The sequence below is a fragment of the Myiozetetes cayanensis genome, unplaced genomic scaffold, assembly GCF_022539395.1.
Source record: "Myiozetetes cayanensis isolate MyiCay16 unplaced genomic scaffold, myiCay2020 scf28, whole genome shotgun sequence".
NCBI lineage: Eukaryota > Metazoa > Chordata > Aves > Passeriformes > Tyrannidae > Myiozetetes > Myiozetetes cayanensis.
The window spans coordinates 4,616,603-4,631,198 of NW_026087499.1; the positions used below are offsets into that span (position 1 = coordinate 4,616,603).

The 14,596-nt window shown below is 41.6% G+C and overlaps 1 protein-coding gene across 1 annotated transcript in view; it reads left to right on the plus strand.

Moving 5' to 3' along the window:
* Positions 1 to 133: 133 nt before the first annotated feature.
* The window catches only part of VPS13D (vacuolar protein sorting 13 homolog D), an 88,708-nt gene continuing 74,245 nt past the window's right edge, over positions 134 to 14,596 (plus strand). The window contains 20 exon segments of the mRNA XM_050322716.1: positions 134 to 150; positions 1,267 to 1,435; positions 2,133 to 2,210; positions 2,437 to 2,627; positions 2,923 to 3,003; positions 3,251 to 3,367; positions 3,587 to 3,691; positions 4,020 to 4,190; positions 4,809 to 4,909; positions 5,368 to 5,536; positions 6,900 to 6,992; positions 7,715 to 7,925; positions 8,478 to 8,660; positions 8,883 to 9,013; positions 9,702 to 9,774; positions 10,275 to 10,445; positions 10,840 to 10,970; positions 11,303 to 11,435; positions 11,855 to 14,077; positions 14,265 to 14,416. Of these exon segments, the coding sequence (XP_050178673.1) occupies positions 1,339 to 1,435; positions 2,133 to 2,210; positions 2,437 to 2,627; positions 2,923 to 3,003; positions 3,251 to 3,367; positions 3,587 to 3,691; positions 4,020 to 4,190; positions 4,809 to 4,909; positions 5,368 to 5,536; positions 6,900 to 6,992; positions 7,715 to 7,925; positions 8,478 to 8,660; positions 8,883 to 9,013; positions 9,702 to 9,774; positions 10,275 to 10,445; positions 10,840 to 10,970; positions 11,303 to 11,435; positions 11,855 to 14,077; positions 14,265 to 14,416 (4,611 nt within the window). The 5' untranslated portion in view covers positions 134 to 150; positions 1,267 to 1,338.

Consider the following 14,596-nt stretch of genomic DNA (forward strand, 5'->3'; position numbering starts at 1 on the left):
CACCTGTAACATGAAGCTCTGACACAGTCAAAATCAAACTTCCCTGTGCTATTTTCTCTTTCACTTTGCAGGACAACGTGGTTTCACTTTCAGCCATTAGGAAAAGCCTTTCATTGTTTGCTTAGTTCTGGTTATTTTCTTTAACTCTCAGTTAAGTATTTTCACTGGCTTTTTAAAAAAGAAATAAAGGCTTTAATGGGGGGGCCTAAAAGCCAGCGAGCCTCCTCGTGGGGAAACCTTAAATCCTGATGTGAAATTTAAAATGTGACTCTTGAAGTTGTCGTTTCCTTCTGTTGCCAGATGTAAATAAATTATGTATCTTGCTTCTCTGCTCTGTAGAACTCCGTGGTTTAGGGAGGTCTGGGGGATTGGGAGAGGGTTTTTTAAGCACAAAATTGATACATTTACTCCATTCTAACCTCAAGAAATGGCCTGCACGCTTTTTTCCTTACTGTGCCAAGCTCCATCCTGCCCTTGCAGGAGCTCAAAGAAGCTCTTTTGCAATTCCCTGGTTAAAAACTTGGACAGGGGCTTTGGGATCTTAATGCCCTGATTGCCACACAGGTAGAAACAGAAATGTCTGGAGAAGAGTGTGATGGGAAATGCTGACCAGTGGGGCTGCCCTGATGTAGCTTCTCCCCTCCCCGGTGCAAGAATCTCTGCTGTCACTTTGGAAACCTGCTGGGAGTAACTGTTGATGAGCTATTTATGGGGCTTGGATCTGGTTACTTCCCACACACACAGGCTCTCCCAAAAAGGGGTTTGGGGAGTTGCTTCACAGATGCCGTGTAGGAATTCTACAGAAATACAGTCAGAGGCTCCAGGCTGTTGCTTCAGAGCAGGCTGTGCCAAGCCCAGCATGAAGGCAATGCTGGCACCAGAGGCCGAGGAGGCCGCTGCAAAACTGCTTCAGATCCACGTGGAATTTTAGCCTTCCCTTTTCTGGAAGAGGATTGTGGATTGGCCTTGCCGGTTGTTGCAACAAAATGTGGTGGTTTGGTTAGGAAGAAAGGGTGGAAAGATGAACTGAATGTGCAAATGGGAGGAATCCTGGTGTGATCGCCAGAGCTCTGTGTGAAACTGGTTTGACACTTAAAGCGCTCAGGATAAAGCATCTTAAAGGTAGAAATCAACCTCAGTTGATTTTACTTCTCTTTTACTTCTCTTTAGATAGATCACAGTAAGAATTACAGTGGTATGCCAGCTCTGCTGAGAGTGGATATTTCAGACACTAATTTTCTTCTTGTTTTTTTTTTTTTCTTTCAGAGCGAGACTAATTATGGAACAGAAATCCAGAAAATGACAGCAAACCATTAGCTGCCCTCTTCCAGGACAGTCATGTTGGAAGGATTGGTAGCCTGGGTCCTCAACACCTACTTGGGCAAATATGTCAATAACCTGAACACAGACCAGCTTTCAGTGGCACTTCTGAAGGGTGAGGGAGGCCTTGTGGTGTTTTCTGTTGTGTTTTCCTACTGTGATTTGAAAAGAAAAAAACCAGGAGCGTTTCTGTAATAACTGGAAGGGGGAATAGAAATAATGACTTAATATTGTGTTTAACCTTTAATTTAATTCAGGGTTTGGTGGCTGTGGCAGGAAGTGTCCTGCAATCTTTGCCTCTTACCTTTTGGTGCTCGTAGTTACTCCCCTGTAATCTGATTTGTGTCATGTTATGTCCACGAGTTCTGTACTTTGTCCCAGAGTCCTCCAATCAATACTTTCTGGTTCACCCTTTGCTGTGTTATCTGCTGTTTCTAGAGAGAATATATTGTAACACTTCAAGGCTTTTCTTTTGGCAATATTAAGTAAACAAGTATCTCTTTTGAAAAGACCATAAGGAAAGGCTTCCTCCATGGTTACAGTGGAGTTCAGATGGAAAACCTCACAGGAGATTGCTTCTGGATGACCTACCTCATCAAATAGTTTGAGCACATGGCATCAGAAAATTAACAAGTGTGTTAAGTAACCATTGTGATTGTAACACAACCTGGCTGGCTGTTCTCATGAAATCCTATTTCATTAAAAAAAAAAAGAAACACAATACCAGTCATTTTAGGCTTACAATGTTCAAATTGGCTTTCTTTAGCATAATTCTGTTTAGCAGACTTGTCCTTTTTTTCTGCTTTGTGCAGGTGCTGTTGAATTGGAAAACTTACCACTAAAAAAAGATGCTTTAAAGGAACTGGAATTACCATTTGAAGTAAAGGCAGGTTTGTATTTTGCTTGTGTGTGCAGGGCAGATATTTTCTGAACAGGAAGTGTTGCATGTTTTAGAGGACCTGTGAGTCAGAGCTTGAACAAATGAAGTACCCTGATTTCAGGTTATTTCTATTTTAGCTTGTTTGTTTCTTACACCACTTTTTCTTGGAGGATTTCTAAGGGTGATAAAGCGAGTTTCCACAGGAATCTGACAGCGTCTCTGTTTTATATATCCAGGTTTCATTGGCAAAATAACACTGCAGATCCCTTTTTATCGTCCACACGTGGATCCATGGGTGATATCTGTCTCCAAACTGCACCTCATTGGGGCACCAGAAAAAAAGGGAGAGTTTGATGAGGAAAGGGAGAAGTTGCAAGAGAGAGAACACAAGAAAGCCCTTCTGCAGGCCCTTGAGGAAAAATGGAAGGTGAGTCACGCTTATGTTTCATGGTGTATGGATTATGTTTAAGTCTCCTAACAAGTGAGAGAACAAATGGACAGGAAGTGAAGGTAGAGTTTGATCTGTACATGCTGACACAGTGCAATTTGTGCCCCACCACCCCTCACCATCATGTCGTGAGTCCCACATATGCTGGAGACACCAAAATAGTTGGGTTTTTAATTTCTCCCCGTTAACAGTGATTTCAGTGTAACAAAGGATGTTTTCTCCTGACCAGCTGTCACAGTGGTTGGTAAATGCTTATCCCTCTTTTCTCTTTTAGAAAGAACAGCAGCAGAAAGGGGAATCCTACTGGTACTCAGTTACTGCATCTGTAGTCACCAGGATTGTAGAAAACATCGAAGTAAGTCTGTGAGTCTTTGGTTGGCAGTTGCTTAAAATGGAGAATAATAGTGGGATAGGAAAAAATAAGTGCACTGTGTTTGAAAGTGGCTTGTTGGTTTTTTGGGGGAAATGAGGAACAGGATTTCTGTGAGGTCCAAGTGACTACCAGGAATCAGAGAATTGCAAAAATCAGTATTAATGCAAAGTGCTGCTGTCTGCTGTGATGATACAAATAGTATCTCTGGTAATGTTCTTTCCCTGTCTAGTTAAAAATCCAGGATGTGCATTTGAGGTTTGAAGATGGGGTCACAAATCCCTCGCAGCCCTTCGCGTTCGGCGTCTGCATCAAAAACGTCTCGATGCAAAATGCGGTGTTTGAACCAGTAAGTGCAGCTGTGTTTGAGAGCTCCTGGCAGCTCAGGTGGGATCCTGCATTTTCTGTGGGCTAGTCAATGTTTAGTAAACCACATGGCATTTTAATAATCTTTTGGTTGTTGTAATAGATTGATTCTGAGCGTTTCGTTTTGTTTGTTGAGCGTGTAGAACTGCAAACTCCCCACGTGGTGTGTGATCTTGACTTTGTTCCACTTTTTCTCCTCCAGGTGGAGAAGCTCATGCGGAAAAAACAGCTGGATGTTGCTGACTTCAGTGTTTACTGGGATACCAACTGCACCTTGTTGGGTGACCTCCCTCCTGGTCAGCTGCAGGTACACAGAGAGGTTTTGTATATGAAAGAGAAGTTGTTGTTAGTCTCCCTTCTATACTGAAGACCCAATTGACTTAGAATTTATTGGATATGATGATTTCAAGGGCAACAGAAGTTTATGGTTTCATCCTCTAAGGACAGGATCCATGTGCAACCCGCAAAGGCTGTGCTGTGAAACACCTTGTTTTGCTTTTGAAGGGAGAACGTGTTTAAGAGGTTCCAATGGACTGGCATGCAGATAAAATACCTTCTAACATAGGAAACCAGGGCATTTTAATGAGTTTTGGACACTCACTTTCTCAGAGAGTAAATTTGCCTGTAACCCACAGGAAGCAATGGATAGAAGTATGGAAAGTCGGGATCACAATTACATCATGGAGCCTGTCTGCACTTCTGCTCTCCTCAAGAGGAACTGCTCCAAGGAGCCTTTAAGATCCCGCCACACTCCACGGCTGGAATGTGACATTCAGCTGGAGACCATTCCCCTGAAACTTTCACAGGTAAATGCCAACCATTTACCTCTCAGTAACTGAAACAGGGATCGTAAAACTGTGGCTGTTTTGTGTGGCAGTTTTGTGTTTGTAACACCTGAAATACCATTATTGCAGCATAAAATGAATACTCTGTGAAACCTTTTATTTGAGAGGCAGCTCAAATGGACATACTGAACGAGTTGTTTGTTTTAAAGCCAAGCCTTCCAAATTATTGAATTATTTTACTGCAGCTGATTATTGAAAAAAAAATTAAAGGTTTTGTTTGTTGTAGTAACAAGAGGGATGCACATGGGGGTTTTTAGTCTGCAGAATGTACAGTAGCAGCTGATGTTATGTTGATAACTGAGATGGAAGGAGATTTCATTCTGTGCATTTGTAAATAAAGAAGCTGTAAATGCAGTGTCACACATGAGCTATTACCTGCTGGGAGAAGATCTGTGACACTGGAGAACAAAATTATGAATTATGATGAATGTTAATCTAAATTCTGAAGCCATGTGCAGGCTGTTGATGCAGATAAACTAAGCGTGGGGTTGGGTTTTTGTGTGGGTTTTGTCCCCTCCCCTTTGCTTTGGAAAGCACTCCAGTATTGCCTCATGGATCTGTGTATTATTGCACCAACAGATGCAGTACCAGCAGATCATGGGATTTTTAAAGGAACTGGCAAGAAAGGAACGGCAGCTTAAATTCAGGAAGTGGAGACCAAAGGTCACAGTAACAGAGAAGTAAGTACATCTCCATATGTGATGTCGTTAGTAGGACATCAAAAGCTATCCTAGGGAAACTGGAATTAGAAAAAATATAAAAAGGTACATAATAATCAAATGTTAGAGATCCAGTTTAATATTTTGTTCATCTACCTCATAAATCAGTTGTATATATTCAGGCACAATTCAAACTAAAATTCTCCTTACCTGAGGCTTTCAGTCCAGTTTATGTAACTCATCACTCTGACTGTGCCTGATACACGACAGCTGGACCAAATCCCACTGGAGTGGTGGGACTTTGGGGAGCTCTGTCCTGCACCAACCAGCCCATCTGCTGCTTCTCCTGGCCAGTTGCCCACTGCTTTCCACTGAATCCCCTGGACCTTTCCCCAGTTTGCCATGCCCTTGGGTTGTTTTTTTTTTTATGAATTACTGATAAGACAGTAATATCATAAAAAATTCCTTTCCCGTCCCAGCTGCCGGGAATGGTGGATCTTCGCCCTGAACGCGAATCTGTCGGAGATCAGGGAGCAGAGACAACGTTCCACGTGGGAATTCGCGCTGCAGCGGGCCCGGGATGCCGTGTCCTACACTGACCTGTACTACAGCAAGCTGAAGGGAGAGCCACTGTCTGCTGCAGAGCAGGTATTTAGAGCTGAGTTTCTTCTCCAGTGTTAATTAATCATCTTACATTTGGGTCGTTTCGTCTTTCCAGTTGAAAGTCTGGTCTGGTTTAGAGACATCTCGAGTCGTGCTGCAGCCATTTTTGCTGAACAGATCTGTCTTCTGGCCACAGCTGAGCTTTCAAAGCTGAAACCTGGGCCTGTGGGAGGTGTGTGTGCTGCGGGGTTCTTGTGTTTTTGTTTTGCTCTGCAAAGAGCTGTCTGTTTTTTGAGCTGTGCCTGGTGTTCACCAAAAATAGCATTAACTGTTACAGAATGCTCATGTCAGCCTGTGACATGCTTTCTCAACTCGTGTGCTCTACAGATCCAAAATGTATTGAAATATCAGAAATATGTGTGCCCATAGGGTTGGGTAGATAATTGGGGCTAGTTGACTGTGTTTGGGGATCCTTCATAGGTTTTATTTGGTTTTCTGCAGTTGATTTTAGGATGAAGAATTTAGTGCCCCCAGTAATGAACCTGTGACCTACTTCAGAAAGAAAAAAAAAAAACCCCAAGAACTATAATTAGCTGCTTTTTATCTTTATATGTATTGGGACTTTTTTGTTGAGTCAGTTGAGGGCACCTTGTACCTCACCTATCTTAATTACAGGTGCAAATCTGTTTGTAGTTTAAATTGTCTGTAGTCCATACTTGTTTTATTTAGAGATGAACTGTAGGAATAGGTCAGTGTACAGAAAACTTTACAATACCTGGCAAAGCAGGAGACTTTTACTTTCACAGAGCTTGTATTGTGTTCAGCAGAGCTGTGAAATGTAACAAAGGCAGTGGCAGTGGACTAGAAAAATGTCTTTTGATTTCTTGTCCCATGATAGATTCTTTAGGCTTTGATGAAGTCATCATTTCCACAAACAACTTGTTAACCAGTACAGAGAAGACAACATGTCTGAGTAGCTGGCAGTGAATACTACGCTGTCCTAATTTACACAGTTCATTTCCTCCACCTCCTTTACTCCACAGCAGCTTTTTTTGCTCCAGGCTAAGGCATCCTGTTTAATCAGGTTACGTTCCACGGCTTAAATTTTGTCCTGCAAATCTTGCTTCTGATTTCTGATAGGAGGATGTAGTTGGGTAAGGAATTTTTACCCTGGAAAGTGTTAAAATAATGTATTTTACAATGCAAATAAACAGCATTTGTAGTTGAGGAGAATGTCAGGGTTGCAGTTACCCACATGACTTCCACTGATTTTTGTGTGCTGAGGCACTTGGGTATGATCATTAATGCCATGTTAGTTTTTCTGTGAGTCTCTAACTCTTTGAAATGTTTGTGAACAAGATGCTGTATTCTTTTACTGCAGATGCTTTACCTTTTTTTGTCTTTCCAGGCAGAAATGCATCGCATTGAGGAGGAGCAGACTTATGAAGAGCTGAAGATTCTGTATGAGATAGTTCACAATAAATTGCATGACCTGGCTGAGGTGAGGAACATTCTCCATACAGGGTAATATTTGGAATCTTTAGCTGATTATCTGATTATTCTGTGGTATTGTGTGTTCTGTTCTGCTGGAGAGCCTTAGCATGTATTTGCTTTGATTTAGATGTGTGGTATTAATCCTAAAATTGCAAAACTGTTCAGTTCCTGCAGTTTTTACTGTTGTGCCACTTGCACAGTGAAATCTTTTGTCTAGTCATATGATGATCTTCCCCAGCAGTATCCTTGCCAGAATTTCTAGGGCAGGTACTCTCCAGCTTAAAAACAGGGAGTGGAAATGAGGGCCTGTAATGAATTTTTCCCAGAATAAATATGTGGCAGAAATGAGCCCTGTGGAAATGGCTGGGTGAGCACACATCATAAAATGGGGACTAATCTCTGTGACAGCTCAATGTCATCTCTCTCAAATACAAATGCTAAAATTTAGAGCTGTGCTTTATGGTATCAAATGACTTCTTCTTTGGCTTAGTGTTTGTAGACTAAGATTTAAATAATGACAAATGGCTTCATATATGAATATACAGCACTAAGTGATGATATATTTGTTATTTCTGTGCTGCTGCTCTTCTGTAGGCTGAGCATTGATGGAGACACTGCTGGAGTGCTGAGTAAACAGGAGATGGAGTTGTGTGTTTATTATGATGTTTTTGTTCACTTGTGATAACTCTTACCAGCAGTAATGTGTGTGTGTTCAATATTCAAACACAGAGTGTCAAAGAGCCCTTACCTGATCCCCTTGGAGGTTCCCCTGGGGCAGAATCCAGCCATGGCAGCAGCACTGGGATGCTGCAGTACCTGCAGTCCTGGTTTCCTGGCTGGGGAGGTTGGTATGGAGACACCCAGCAGACATATGAAGGGGAACCTTTCGAAGGGCTGCTGCCAGACCTGAAGGAACAGTGGAATCCAGAAGACATCCTGGGTATGGAAATGCAGGGTTTGCTGCCACAGTGGGATACCTGGTGCAGGTGGACAGAAGCAGCTCTTTGGTTCTGTGCTGTTAAAGGGTTCCCTGTGTCACCTGAAGTCCCCAGGCAGCAGAGCCTGCCTAGAGCTTAACAACCTGTTGAAGCATCTCAGGACCTGGTGAACCTGCTGATCTTATGTGCAATAAATTTGCTTCCACTGTTGTTGGTATTTATGGCAAAGAGCTTTGGGGACTTTATCTGTTCAAGTTAGGGGGGTTCATGTGACTGGGTATAACAGGAACAGCCCTGGGTTTTGTGGTCTTTGTAAATTTAGATTTACATTTCCTTATTGAAGCAGAAGAGTTCTATGGAATATTCATTATTTTAAAGGAAAAAGTTTATCTGCTCTATTTTTTGCTTCTATTCCTCTTCCCTAGAACTGGGGAAATCTTTATTTTCAAATTGAGAGAAACTATTTCATTCTTCAGTAGCCTTTCACAGTCTTAATTTATTTAATGTGTTCTTTTGTTTTGTTTTGTTTTTTTGTTTTTTTGTTTTTCCCTTAGGTGCAGATGATTTTTTTGATCCTGCTGCAGACGCTTCAAGCATGAATACCTTTACCAAGAGAGATCATGTTTTTGCTAAATTAAATCTACAGTTGCAGGGTGGCTCTTTCACTCTGTTGCATAAGAAGAAGAAGAGGGTGGTGCCTGCTGAGGAGACTGCTTTTATGCAGCTGGAATTTTCAGGTATTTACCCCATTTCTGTTCTTTCTCAGAAGGGACCAGAACTGCCTCACAGTCATTGTAATGTATAACAAACTATAAAAATGTTTGGCTTTTTTTTGTAGAAATAAACATATATTTAAGTAGTTTCAAAAGTGTTTGTTGGACAGTGTTTGTTACCTGTGAAATTAAAGTCAAATGCATCCTGTGCACTAAAAGAAACAATTTTATGTCTTTGTGTTCCAGGTGTAAAGATCTTGGCAGAATCCCTTCCTCGCAGAAAGTCTTCCCTTCTCAAAGTTCAGCTTGGTGGGCTTTTCCTGAGGGATTTGGCAACAGAAGGGACCATATTTCCTGTTCTTGTTTTCCCAAATCCTGTAGGTGAAAAAAACTCTCCTGAGTTACTCTGTGAGATGCATAAGTGTGTAGGAAACCAGTTATGCTCCACAACTCAACACACGTTTTTCTTATCCCAGAAGGAGAACACAAAAGTCTTGAGGAAAAATTTCCACTTGTTGAACTTATTTGCCCTTTCAAAAGATCACTTGCAGAAGTCCTCATCTTTTGCTCTGTGTGATTGTGACTTTAACCTTACATGTGTTGGGCTGAAGATAATTTGTTCATCAACATGTGATTTTTGGAACAGTCAGCATTGCTGCTTTAACCAGTGATTGTTCTTTCCCATAAAGCTCTGTGGTCCAAGTACAGGTTTTATTTCACCTGTACACTATAACTCTAAAGGCAGAAATGAATTCCAGAGCAGATTTCAGATTTCTCTTCTGAGCAAACAGAATCTGACTGCAGTGCCATGAGAATTTCCCATGTATTTTGTACTTTGTACTGGCTGCAATTTACACTTCAGACTTCAGCCTGACTGCAGGAGTGGGCAGTGTTGGCTTCTTAGTCATACTTTCTTCTCCTGTTCCACCATGGCAGGGGGAAAAAAATATATATAATAATCTCAGACTATACATACATTTCAACAGAAAATACTTTTATATGCTTATATCAGGTGGCTTGGTTGATTTTATCTAAACAAATCTTTTTCTTTTAAATTCTTATCAGCAAAAAGAGGTTGGCTGCATGTCTTCCTTTGGACTCCAAAGTTTGTCCTCAGAAATGACTAATCAGAACACTGGTAAAGATTTCATTTTATGTTTGATGAGATAATTCCTACAAGCCAGAAGTTTCAAAACTGAGTGCCTAGAGTTTTGAATTCGTGCAGATGCTTTTTGCAAGTGGTGCAGATAAAATCATAGAAGCTTTGTTCAGACAGAAGGGTGGATGCAAGTTGGCTGTAAAGAAAGTAAGAAAAGATGTCTTTCAAGACAATAGGAGTTGTAGTTGCTGTGTGTTTTGGTTTAAAAAAGTTTTTAGGAGTTCAACAGTAAGGCCCCAGTTATACAAATGTTTTTATATATATTTATACAAACATGTTGAATTCTGTTGATTGTAGAAGTTGATCATATGATTGTTTTTCTGTTACTGAAGAATTCTTAGACACTTCTACTTCCCCAGTAGTACCAGTTAAAAACCAGTTATTAAATTCTTTGGGGTTTGTTTTTTTTTTGCTTTTATCTGTATGTTTGTTTTGGGGTTTCTTTACAACCGCTTTTTGTAACTCACCTGTTTTTTCAGTTGCAGATCCCGATGCCCCAGTATTTGAAATGCTTTATGAAAGAAATCCAATCCACAGCACTTTTGAGAGGCGCCTGGAAGTCAGTACCAGACCTCTAAACATTATTTACAATCCACAAGCCATTAAGAAAGTAGCTGACTTCTTCTACAAGGGAAGGGTTCATACCTCAGGTTAACCTTTCATGTGTTTTTTTTGGGGGAGGTTGGGGTTTTGTTGGTGATCTTGTATCTCTTCTTGTCTTTGATTTTTATTTATTCGTGTTCTTAGAAATACAAAGCACAAATCAGAGAATCTCCACTTTAAATTTAAATTAAGCAAATAAAGACCAGAAAAAGGTTAGGGAAGTGTTTTTTTTTTTAGGGGGACTGTTTGTTTTGTGCTTAGATGCTTCCTTTTCTCTGGTGAGCAGGTACAGACAGTGCCTTTCACCCGCTGTGTTCGCCTGGCTTGAATTTTACTGCGAAAATTTAAACCACATCTTTCCTGTTTTCTCCTTCCTTTCTTTTTCCTGATTTAGTAACACCAACAAAGTTATACCCAGTGAGTTTTCCATCTCTTGTGCAGGTTTTGGTTACCAATCTGAGTTAGAGGCAAGAGTGGCTGAGGCTGCCAGGAGACAGTACAACAAGCTGAAGATGCAGACAAAAGCTGAAATCAGGCAAACCATTGACCGGTTACTGGTTGGAGACTTCATTGTAAGTTTGTGGCCCCAAAATGTTTATGGAGCTTTTTTAGCCTTTTGTTTTAGGACTTGAAGCTCTTAAGAGTGGGGCTTGTTGTTGTTGTTTGTTGGTGTGGCCTTTGTAAGCAAGTGGGGGGTTTTACAGGTGGTGGTGTCAGGAAATCCATGTTTGTGGTTGCAGGGGATGTTTCACCTACTGAAAATGTCTCTTTCTTGGCTGTGATGGGAGTCTGTGGTTTAACAAGGTGCCAGACTTGAGCGTGGCTGGAGTTTGTGAAAGTCAACCCATGGCTTTTTTGGGTATGTTTTCTTCTGGCCTATTAAATCTTCCTTCTTAACTTCCAGGAAAACAGCAAAAGCTGGACCGTGTGCCTTGATATCTCTGCCCCTCAGGTGATCTTTCCTGATGATTTCAAATTTGTGGATCCAGTGTTGGTTGTTGTTGATCTGGGAAGAATATTGCTCACCAATTCTCAAGGTATGATCTAGAATTATTGTAGCTTTCCTGTTCTTTCCACCTTCTTTCAGAAACCCAGAGCTTAAAAATAAAAGGGTAAAAAAGGATAGGGAAGTTTTTTGGGGGTGGGTTCTTGTTTTCTAAAAAAGTAGAAAGAATCATTTTCCTATGATAATAAAATGAAAGCCAATATTAGTCAATAAAGTCAACTGATAGATTTAAACCACACACACATATATATATGTTTATATATAAACTTAATAGAATCTGATAATATATAATGTATAAGGAGGCAAGGACAGTGCCAGGTATGCTTTGTGTTTAAAAAAATACAGCTTAAGACTGGATGACCAGATAACAATGGGAAACTTTTGGTATCGAGTCCTTTTTGGAATACTTTTGTTTATTTGTTTGTTTACTATTATTTTTTTAATCCACAGAAGAATCTAAAAGAACTGCAGATAATTTTTCCTCAGAAGCCAATGAATTGAGTGATGAGGAATATAAAACACCTCTTGCAACTCCTCCCAATACCCCTCCACCAGAATCCAACACCAGTAGTGGCATCAAAATGTCAGAATTTACTGGAGTAGAAATAAGTGAAGAGCAGCTACAGGCACACTTAATGAGTAAAAAAATGTATGAGAGATACACACTGTCATTCATGGACCTTCAGATCATGGTGGGCCGAGTGAAAGACAACTGGAAGCACGTTCAGGACAGTGATGTGGGTCCCACCCACGTGGTGGAAAAATTCAACGTTCACCTGCAGCTGGAGCGCAGACTGATCTACACCTCTGACCCCAAATACCCAGGGGCTGTCCTGTCTGGCAACCTGCCAGACTTGAAAATTCACATCAATGAAGACAAAATCCTGGCTCTGAAGAACTGCCTCATGCAGCTGAGCACGTCTGAAAGCAAGTCTGCAGATGCCCTGCACTTGGGGAGAGACAAGATCTTTGCAGAGGTGGACCAGTTCGGCAGTTTGCACGACTCGGTGATGAATCTCACCCAGAGTGTTGTCATGCTCGAGCAGCACACCAGGGAGGTTCTTGTGGAGTCTCAGCTGCTTTTGGCTGAGTTCAAGGTGAACTGTATGCAGCTGGGCGTGGAGAGCAACGGCAGGTACATCTCTGTGCTCAAGGTTTTTGGCACCAACGCGCACTTTGTGAAGAGGCCGTACGATGCAGAGGTGTCCCTGACCGTCCACGGCCTCTTGCTGGTTGATACTATGCAAACATATGGGACAGACTTTGATCTCCTGATGGCTTCTCATAAGAATCTGAGCTTTGATGTCCCGACAGGGAGCCTTCGAGACAGCAGGGCTCAGTCCCCGGTCTCTGGCCCGCACGATGCACGTCCCATCGACGTCGCTGGTTTGGCAGAGAGATTCACCACGGCCTCAAACACTTCACCTGGGAACAATGGGAAGGATCAGGAGTCCCTGATAAAATTAGAGTATCAGTTTGTGAGTGCAGAGTGCCCATCCATGAATTTGGATAGCAGCCTGCAGGTGATCTCTCTACAGGTCAACAACTTGGATATCATCCTTAACCCAGAGACTATCGTTGAACTGATTGGGTTTCTCCAGAAATCTTTCCCAAAGGACAAAGAAGATTCCAGTCCTCAGCCTTTAATCACTGACTTGGAAAGAGATTGGAGGGAACAGGAAACATTCCAGTCTACTTATGCCCAGAACACAGAGGTAGCAGTTGATATTCACTGGCTGAATATACTGCTCCTCAGGACAGTTGGCATGACAAATGGAGAAAAATACGGCAGAAAAATCGCCACGGCCAGCATTGGTGGCACCAAAGTCAACGTCTCCATGTGCAGTAAACTGGACGTGAATGGCTCTCTTGGATGCCTTCACCTCATGGATCTGACACAGGACAATGTGAAGAACCAGTATGTGGTGAGCATAGGGAGCACAGTGAGGTATGAGAATCTCATGGGGGATGCAGATTACTTTGAGTCTTTATTCTTCAGGCTTGATGATGGGAACAGCCTTCCAGATGCTTTAAGTTTCACTTTCACAGAGAAGTCAAAAGAGGAGTGTTCTCTCAACCTCAAAATGGCCTCCTTGCACTACAACCACTCAGCCAAGTTTCTGAAGGAGCTGACTTTGTCCATGGACGAGCTGGAGGAGAATTTCCGCAGCATGTTGAAAAGTGCGGCTTCCAAAGTCACCACGGTCCTGGCAACTAAAACTGCTGAATACAGCGAGATGGTTTCTTTGTTTGACACCACCCCACGCTCAAGAGATTTTGCCAGCACAGAAGATACTGAAGGGGATGCATTTGGATCACAGCCCCTCCAAACTGATACTATCAAGCTCATATTAAATGTAAACATCGAATCCCCGATTGTCTCCATCCCTCGAAAGCCTGGGAGCTCTGAACTGCTTGTAGGTCATCTGGGACAGATATCCATTCAGAATTTTGTACCAGGAGAAGATGAATCTACCAATGATAGGCTGCAAGTTGAAATCAAAGATATTAAAATGTATTCTTTAAATAGCAGTCAGTTTAGCAGCAAGAAGGAGCCTGCAAGTGAGACACCTCATGGGCCACGTTCCTCCTCAGGTCCTGCCAGCGTGAACAGCCAGGAGGAATCCCGTTTTACTCGTCATGACTTCTTCGAATCATTACATAAAGGCCAGGGTATGTTAATCACAGGAGTCTTAATGACTTTAATGTGAGTAGTAGATGGTGCTAAAAATGTATATTGCTCATAATATCCAGTCAGACCTATGGACAAGTTCAAGAGCTGCTACGTGGTCTCTTCTGTACAGTCTCTGTAGGATAATCACTTATTCTAATGTTGTTTTAATTTCACTTTCTCTTAAAGCTTTCCACATTCTGAATAACACCACCATCCAGTTTAAACTGGAAAAGATCCCACTAGAGAGAGATTTGGAGTTAACTTTTCCTCTGAGTAATGAAGACTTCGGAGTATCAAGCGTTATGAGGATTGAAGGGAAATTTGTGAACCCTCTTCAGGTACAGAAATGTAGTAATTTCTACTATCAATATAAAAGTATTTCCCTTCATAGAAGATAAGTATTTTTCAGGCCAGTATCTTCAGGTTTAACATACTGGTAGTTTGGAAATCATGTCCTTATACACATGGTTTGAAGAGACAGTCTGAAGTCATAACAACAGTGATGAACATTTTACTTT